The sequence below is a fragment of the Planococcus citri genome, chromosome 3 (genome assembly GCF_950023065.1).
Source record: "Planococcus citri chromosome 3, ihPlaCitr1.1, whole genome shotgun sequence".
Taxonomy (NCBI): Eukaryota; Metazoa; Arthropoda; class Insecta; order Hemiptera; family Pseudococcidae; genus Planococcus; species Planococcus citri.
In genome coordinates this window covers 57,228,307-57,237,045 of record NC_088679.1, presented here as the reverse complement: position 1 = coordinate 57,237,045, position 8,739 = coordinate 57,228,307, and the positions used below count along the sequence as shown (strand labels likewise).

The 8,739-nt window shown below is 35.0% G+C and overlaps 1 protein-coding gene across 1 annotated transcript; it reads left to right on the top strand.

Moving 5' to 3' along the window:
- The first annotated feature begins 462 nt into the window (after positions 1-462).
- LOC135841185 (3-oxoacyl-[acyl-carrier-protein] reductase FabG-like) lies at positions 463-1,479 on the top strand. The gene has a single exon (XM_065358022.1). It carries the CDS (start codon positions 633-635, stop codon positions 1,404-1,406), a length of 774 nt encoding a protein of 257 aa, XP_065214094.1. The 5' UTR covers positions 463-632; the 3' UTR covers positions 1,407-1,479.
- Positions 1,480-8,739: the final 7,260 nt, after the last annotated feature.

Below are 8,739 nucleotides of genomic sequence, written 5' to 3'. Positions count from 1 at the left end.
TGCAGCGCCTCTGTCTCAGGTTGCAGTGCCAATTGCTGATTACTTTATGTGATGAACTGATGATGATGGTTAGAGAGGGGATATTTTGGGCGAATTTTTCTTACTTGTACCAAGGGCTTGCTTTTACTCATTTTATGTAAATTATTCGATAGATATCATCGAATCACACCGAAGCTCAGCAGAAGAATATTGAAAGGTGTTACAAAACGTCAATTTTGGGCTTATCTTTGCACAAAAGTACGCTAATAGTTATCGTGAATATGTACCTACCTACCTTGTGAATTACCTTCTGCGTCAAAAAACAGAGAAAAAATCCAATCGGTTCTCGGTACACGTACCAATGTACACGCAGGCGGTTTCCTACGTAGTTTTATCAATTTTTCAAAACCTTCAAATATATTATTTTTTTTCAAATGGCGATAATAGCCGCGTATATGGAACACGTACACTTTTACCTACCTACAACCAAAGCTTTCGTGTACGGGTGATAAATCGTATCGGTCGTTTCGCTCGTCTGCCAGTATACCTCTTGTCTACGTAGACAAATTACCTATATTGGCAGTTAGGAAAGCTCCTGCTAAGTCAAATTTTCACCTATCTTGTGACATTAGAAATTATTCTTAAAAATCATCATGAGCATGAGCTTCCAAAACAAAGTAGTCATCGTAACCGGAGCCAGTTCCGGTATAGGTCGAGCTACCGCTATCCAGTTCGCCGAACAAGGAGCTAAACTAACCATCACTGGACGTAATGAAGAAGCTTTACATCGAGTGGCCGAAGAATGCGAAAGTATGTCCGAGACGAAACCGTTGGTGGTTATTGCCGAAATGAAAGAAGAACAAGATGTGAAGAATATCATCGACTCGACCATCCAAGAGTACGGAGCACTCCATATCTTGGTGAATAATGCAGCTACTCTGGAGTTGGGAGGTATCGAGTATACGTCTTTGCAACAATACGACAATGTTTTCAACGTAAACGTCCGAGCCATCTATCAACTTTGCATGTTGGCTGTACCTCATCTAGTCAAGACCAAAGGTAACATTGTGAATATTTCCAGCATAAACGCTATGTGCGCGTATCCGTTCTCGTTGGCTTACAATATGTCGAAAGCTGCGCTGGACCAGCTTACCAAATGTATGTCTATCGAGCTGGGTTATCGTAATATTCGAGTGAATAGCGTTAATCCAGGTATCATCAAGACTGAGTTCTTGAAGCGAGGGGGTATTAATAATACCATGTATAATAAAGTCATGGAATATGGCAAGAAAACTCATCCGTATGCTCGTCTTGGAGAAGCTGACGATGTGGCCAGAGTTGTTCTGTTTTTGGCCAGCGAGGATTCTTTCTTCATGAACGGATGTCAGGTTCCGGTCGATGGAGGAAGACATTGCCTTAGCTTGTAATCAGATCTATATGTATGGGTATCTATCTATTAATTTAAATCTGTTTTCAAAAAATAAAATCGTTCGAAGGAGAGGTACATGTGTTTATGGTTTTGTGAGGGATTTATTGATGTTGGTTGGAGTACACTTGGCTCTTTTTTTTTTATTCGTGTGATCAATTGTGGAAAATGCTCGAAATTTGTATCGAGGTTGACCAATTCATTCGTAGGTGGCTTTACTTATTAGTTGAGAGTTTACGATGCCCTTGCTTTCGGTGCTAACAATTTTATCATAGCAATTGATAAACCTACGAGCTGTTATCTGCTAAATTTTTTGTCGTTTTCGACGATACTTTATGCGATGACCTTCGAGCTGATTATGACGACATGTCGAACGGTAGGTTCGAGTTGAACAAAATGCAAATTGTGGTAAAACGTACATACGAGTGTACACGTAGGATTTCTGTACTAAAATGAGTATTGGATTTTTAGATGAGTACCTAATGGACTGGAGCAGGAATAATCTACTTTCAAGCAGATTCTCGTATGATTTTTCATATCCATTGAAATTATGTTGTTTGGGTTGGTAGCGAAATTTTGGACAGATTTTTTTTTCTTATTTTGATGAAATTCCTTGTGTTTTGATTAGCGATGAGAAAATGTTTTTCTAAATCTTATTTGGCTTCTCAGAGGATTTTCGAAGCAATCTCTCGAAAAGAAAGAGTGTTTTCCCATTTTGAATGGATTTTGGTACGAGTTTTTTTTAAAACGCAGTGGTGCCAATTTTTTATCACTATTGCGAATTTAAAAAAATCTAGAAAAATAGCCAAAAACTTATGACATTTTTTCGTTTTTTTGAAAAATAAAAATTGATAATAATGGCCAAGAAATCGCCACCAATGCATTCTAAAATCTTTTCCCAGTTTCGAGAATGCCATCTTTTCATATTTTGCTCCAATTAAAATGAAATATTAGTGAACATTTTTTTTTCAAAACACGAATTCATCCAAAAATGAGCGACTTGCAAATGTTCTACCGCTCAGTTGGATTTTTGTGGATGCAGAGGTTTCCCTTCAATCATGCTATGGAATTACTTTCACACCATAACCTCCAGTTCTGTTTGTTCACGAAACCATCCAACCAAAAGTAGGTCTTGTCAGAAAACCATAATATATCGTTCAAGATATGGAATGATTGTCTCGGCTATCATGTGAACAAATTTAGTTGCAAAATCACACTTACGGTTTATAAATTTGTGTTAGAAATGAAAAATTGAACGCTCAACTTCTTTCTCATTGCTTAAACCCAAAACTGAAGTCGGGATGATGAATAGGATGGGTCGTTTTTCAATTTTTTTTTTGAATTTTGATGCGCCCTAGCAAACAAATAATGGCCAAATGAGTTCAGTAAGACGCAGGATACATTTCAAATTTTATCAATAAACGTTTGACCTACTCCCTCCCTCCCTCTCACGGCACGACTTCTAAAGTTTTAAAAATTGAAAAAATGTGTATGTGTCGAAAAAAAAATTCGATTTATTCTGAAATATTTAAAACATTTGAGCTCGAGCTGTGGAATGGAGGGGAGAGGGGGGGTCGTACGTTGATCCAAAAATTTGTAATTTTTCCTGCATCTCAATGTCATTTTGCCACAATTTATTGCTAGGATCCATCAAAATTCGAAAAAACTTTTAAAACGACCCCACCCTAGTGTACACGAGTAAGAAGTTAACATTCCTTATATAAAAAACTCTTAATTCAAAGGATATCTGAAGCTACTGTATGGCACAGAAAAGGTGATAATCATTTTTAAGGCAATTCAATACGTCACCGTCACTCAAAAAGAAAAAAAAATCACTCACTCATCCGTCGCGAATAAAGTTATCTCAGCGACTACTGATACTCACACTAATGCTCGAGCAGGTTTTTTTATTTCGATGGAAGGGTATCGTGGGATTGAAAAGAGATGTCGAAAGTTGAGCGAAAAGTTTTTCCAACTTGTGTGAAAGTACACAGCAGACGCGTGAAAATAAACAACGTATGTGCTGTAAAAACATTGAGTCAGACTAGACCGTTTAATGCACCTGTTTATCGAGTGTTGCTTCTTTATACGATGAAATACTTTTAATATAATAGCTTAAGGCGATCTGCTAAACTGGATAGCTGGATAGGGGGAATAGTGTACCATATACGTAAGCGAAGAAGATGGATCCCCTCGGTATCGACTATTGCTCTTATACACCTCATTTTAACGCGACAATGCCCTCGATAAATACGATATTTTTCAATTGTTAATACCAACCTACGTACGTGTATCGAAAATAACATCGAGTTCACCGGCCAAGACGAAAGAAAAAGAAAGGGCGAATGTAGGATAAATACACCTTATATAACATCTGGTCAATTTTTTTCTCTAGTGTTGGAAAATGTACGAAGAAGAAGGGTATCAAAGATGACTCTGTTTTTTGCTCGTTCCAAAAAAATGAGAAAGGAATGAAATCGCTCGGGTATTTGGAAAGAACAAAACTTAAGTAGCTTTCTGTAAACGATAAGGTAATAAATCACGTCTTAACTTTTTGGTATATGTATAGTCGAGAGTCGACGAAGGATTATCATTGAATCAGCGCGGAAATTTCGCACCCTCCTGCGTCGTGTGCATCGTACAACGTAGCCTAACCCTTTATTTAAATTTTTTTTCTTCGACAATTTCACCCTTCGCTGGTTGCTGCTGGATGTTGGCGTTTCAGTGTGTAAGTGGTATGTATTTTACAGGCGTACTGTAGCGCTATGTACCGTGTGTTCTACATAGGTTATTTTCGTACTTGTGAACGCAAATTTCCCCATTCATGGTGCCGGTTTCCACGCGATTAAAAAGATTCCTCGAATACGATCCATCTTCTTTTTTTTGACCTTGTTATACGGGCGGGCTGAGGTGGCGATGGCGGAGATGAGGTTTTTTGTTGCAGATATTTATCACCCTTTTTGTGAGGAAGGGTTATACTTCGGCATCGCCACCGCGATTTTCTGTTCATCCCGAACGTGAAAAGATACCCTTTGGTTCTTTTTACCTTTTCACGTCTTTGTTAATTTTCTCGATTTCGTAATCTCGATTATGCGAGTGTCTCGAGATACCCCACTGTCGTCAGGTTTGGGGAGTTGATTAAGATAATGTGTTGGTATTGTGTTGTGTATAGGTATACGAATTTTGGCCCAGAAGAAGTCGAATGGTGTGAATGGGGGAAGTGAGGTTAATTTGGGTGAATTTGAATGTGTTCCAAACTACGAGAAAGATGTTCGGATCGCACGAAGTGAAATCGAATCTGTGGCTCGAAATATTCAACAATCATGCTTCATTTGTTGGCGTTTTTTGGTGATTTTTCAAAATTTCATTTCTGTCTACTTTCCTTTGAAAAGATCAAGGTCTGATCGAATTGAGGTGAATAGTTTCACTGGTATCTTATTTCTGAAATTTCAAATCGATTGACGGTGGTTTGGAGCCATTCCGCTGTTGAAAAATCTCATTTTAAATGTGTCAGAAGATGTTGATCGATTGGAATGACCTTTTTTCATTTCAATGTATTCTTCGAGATGCAACTTGAACGCAGTATTTGAACTCTCAAAACTTGAGTTTCAGTATTTTCGGGCCACTCTACCCTGTGCAAAGATATCGGAGAACTAGAGCAAAAAAACTTACTCTTTGTCAAGAGAAAAATTTATTCCGCGTTTACAGGGCAATGAATTGGTTATGAGGAACTTCAAATTTGAGAAGTCCTTCTCTTCTTCCAAATTCTGTAGAAGGACTAGTGGACCCGTGTGGGTGGAATTGTCAAAACATGTAATAATGTACTCGTAAATATTTTTTTAAAAACGTTTTGAAGTATTATAATAGTCTTATTGTTATTTAGTACGTATCAATTATTTTTTCTATAGGTACATTTTTAAAATAATTTTTTGAAATTTTTTCAAAAATCTTAATTTCAAATATACATATAATTTAAAATTCTGTATCATATTACTTGAATTTTTATTTTCGTTTGTTTCTTTTGGACCTTGAAATGTCGGCCAAATAAGGAATCCTTCATTATCTTTCCTATTAAATATGTATTTCAAAATTTTAATTATTGAGTTATTATTTTATAATTTATTTTAAAAATTACAGTACCAATATTTCAACTCGATCAATTTTTGGGATTCTTCATTTACGAAAATTGAGGTTTCATCTGAAACATGGATTTCTATTTCGTTCTGGAAGCATTTAATTTTTCCATTGTCAACAATTATTGTGGCATCTCGATCAATTTGGAAGTGATGATTCCATGTTACAATGTTTATTAACCCTAAATGTTAAAAAAACGAAAATTATTGGAATTAATTAATCACGTTTAATAGTCTTGGTATTTTAATAATTTTCATTATTGTTCACCTGTCTTGTCTACATCAATTTTAATTTTCCGTCTCAAAACGTTTCCCTCGGTTGCTGAAGGTACATCAATGACAATTCCTGCTACTGTAACTGATTTCATGGTAAATGTAATCTCTCCTATATTTGTTAGTTTATCATATTTTTTTCCTTTAATTGCTTCATCCAATTGTTTTACCACACTCGAATCATTTACATATAATTCAAAACGCTGTGTATACCTTTTTTTTGGTTAAAAAAAAAATTGAAATGTTATGCAATGCTTATTAAAAATATAGGTACCTATTAAATGAAAGAAATAGGTACTCACGGATTTTAATCGTAATTTACGTTAGATAATTCATAACATTTTTCATTGTGGATGGACTCATATTTTGTATCATCGAAGCAGTTTACCTTTTTTCTTCCAAATTCCAGATTATACTTCTTGAAAGTCTTGCATCGTAAATAGCTTTTTGTGTAATATAGCCTGTTGGCTGTTAGTGCTTTGATCACCCCTCTAAAAAGTTGCGACTTGCGTTTCTGAACCTTCCTGACACATTTTAATTCCAACATTAAACATCGCTTTTACAAAAAACAACTCACTGAATTTGTGTTCAGCAGGTCAGTGTACTTCGATGATCACACGTTTCACGACCATTCTGATCAAACTGTTCAAATTCACTTTTTTTGTTCGAATATTTCCTTCCAACACTTCCTGAAATGGGGCGAAGAAAAATGTATTTTGAAAATTCGATCGGAATGATTTTGATGATGAGAGTATTTTTGGACCTGCTAGTCACGAATTCACAGTTATTTTTTGTGAAAATGATTTTTATCGAAGGAAAAGCGTTGTGAAGTTGATTGAGAAGTTGTATAATTTGTGCGATTCGATTGGCCCACATAGTAATTTGTAGAGACCTGAAAGTGGTCTTCGATTTTAAATTCAATGGACCAGGGAAATTCAGAAAATCGAATCGTAACTTTCTAGGAAGATGACCGAAATACTACACAATAATGGCAAAAACCCACTATATTTTTTTGAAAACTATACTACTTCGAGGGATCCCTGTCACAGCCTCCTGAAAATCTTTCACTTGAACTTTCTCACAAGTTTTTGTTGAAATCCAATTTATGGATTTTTTTAAACTACACCCGGAAATACGATATGACGTTAGCGTTGCAGTTTTTCATTTTGGCGAGAATTGGCCAAAGCGTTTTTCCCGAACTTTTATCGATGAGGTTCCGTCGATATGAACCACAATTTCAAGCATGGAACTACATATTATTTTTTTTTCACACATTGATGAATTCGATCAAGATTTTGAGGTTTTCAGATTTTTTAAAATGCTGATGCATGTAATTTGAATTTTTTTCATTTTTTTTTTTTTTTTTTAAATTTGCATGAAAGATCATTACTGCCGATATTCACCATTTTAAACGAATACAAAACATGTGCGTTTTTAATTAGAATTTTCGCTGAACTAAATCATTTTTTTTTCAAACAATGAGTTTTTTGTTTTGAAAAAATTTTCCAACGGTACGATATGAAAGCAAACTTCGTATAGGTACATTTCTATATTATTCTATTGAATATTTTACATAATTACTGTCCTTCGAATATAATCAATTTGTTAAATTGATTTCGAATGTAAGAATCATACTCAGATTTAATTTTACAAAAATGATGAAGCCTGACGTTTATGCAAATTTCAACAATACTCTTCAGTAATGAATCAACACGATTGTTTATAAAATCTCCACTGTCTAATATCGGTCTGGCATCTCCGGATTTATAGCTTTTTTCAGTTCTGGCTTTTTTTCATTTTTCCACCCTTTTTTTGATTCTTTGGGCTGATCTTCTGGCTCATCTTCAGGCTTATCTTCGGATGTTTTCTTCAAAGGTAGTTGTGCCGTAGATTGAGGTGCCAGGTTATCTGACTGTGCTATATCAGAAACTATAAACTTCGATGATTGTTGAATAAGTAAGTACCACTGCCTTATGAAGTTATGACCATTTAAACTTTTAAAAATATTTTCATTAAGCAGAGATGTGGAAACACAATTGGTTATTTTTAAAGTCGTTCGTTTAACGAAAAAAAATGATTTACATCCTTCAGCGAAAATTCGCATTAAAGAACCGCACATGCTTTGTATTCGTTTAGAATGGTGAATATCGGCAGCAATAATCTTCTTTTATGTTATAAATTTGGAAAAAAAATGAAAAAAAATGTAAATTGCATGCATCAGCATTAATAAAATCTGAAAACCTCAAAATCTTGATCGCGCGCGTATTCATATAGCCGCGACAAATTTATAATTCTATTATACCTGGTGATACTGTATTTAACGTTGTCGAAGAATTTAGCATAATTTCCATCATATTTCTTCCATAAGAATTTTGATTTACTATACCATTTTTTACCAAAAGCTGAACGTTGGGTTTTATCTGTGCCGAAAATGTAGTAAAATTTGAAGGTCTCACCATTGATGGTATTACACCGATTTTGATAGTTGATTCTCCATCGAATAAGGTAAAATTGAAGTATGGTTTATTATTTTTAGACTGCCTAATTTCCGATCTGCCTTGAACTTTTCCTTCAATCGTCCACCCTACTTGACCTAATTTTAAATTTTTTATTCCTATCATTGTCTGCAAAATACCTTATCACATTTTTAAAGTACCATAAATTACGAATCAAAATTAGTATAAGTAGTATTCTTGATATTTACTTATATTATGTCTTATGTCGATGGTCAGATGATATACAGTGTGTCCCAACTTCGATCGGCAAGCTGGCGTGTGGTGATAGTACTCGACGAGATGAACAAAATTCATTATGGACACAAGTAGTCTATCTTGTGAATTGAAGGAGCCATGTGCTTAGCAAAACTAGAAATTCACTAATATTGAAAGGTTTGTCAAATATAAGAAAATGTTTGAATCATTCAAACGA

Excerpts from the sequence above, each read along its gene's own strand:
- LOC135841185 (XM_065358022.1), top strand. The coding sequence starts at position 633 with ATGAGCATGAGCTTCCAAAACAAAGTAGTCATCGTAACCGGAGCCAGT.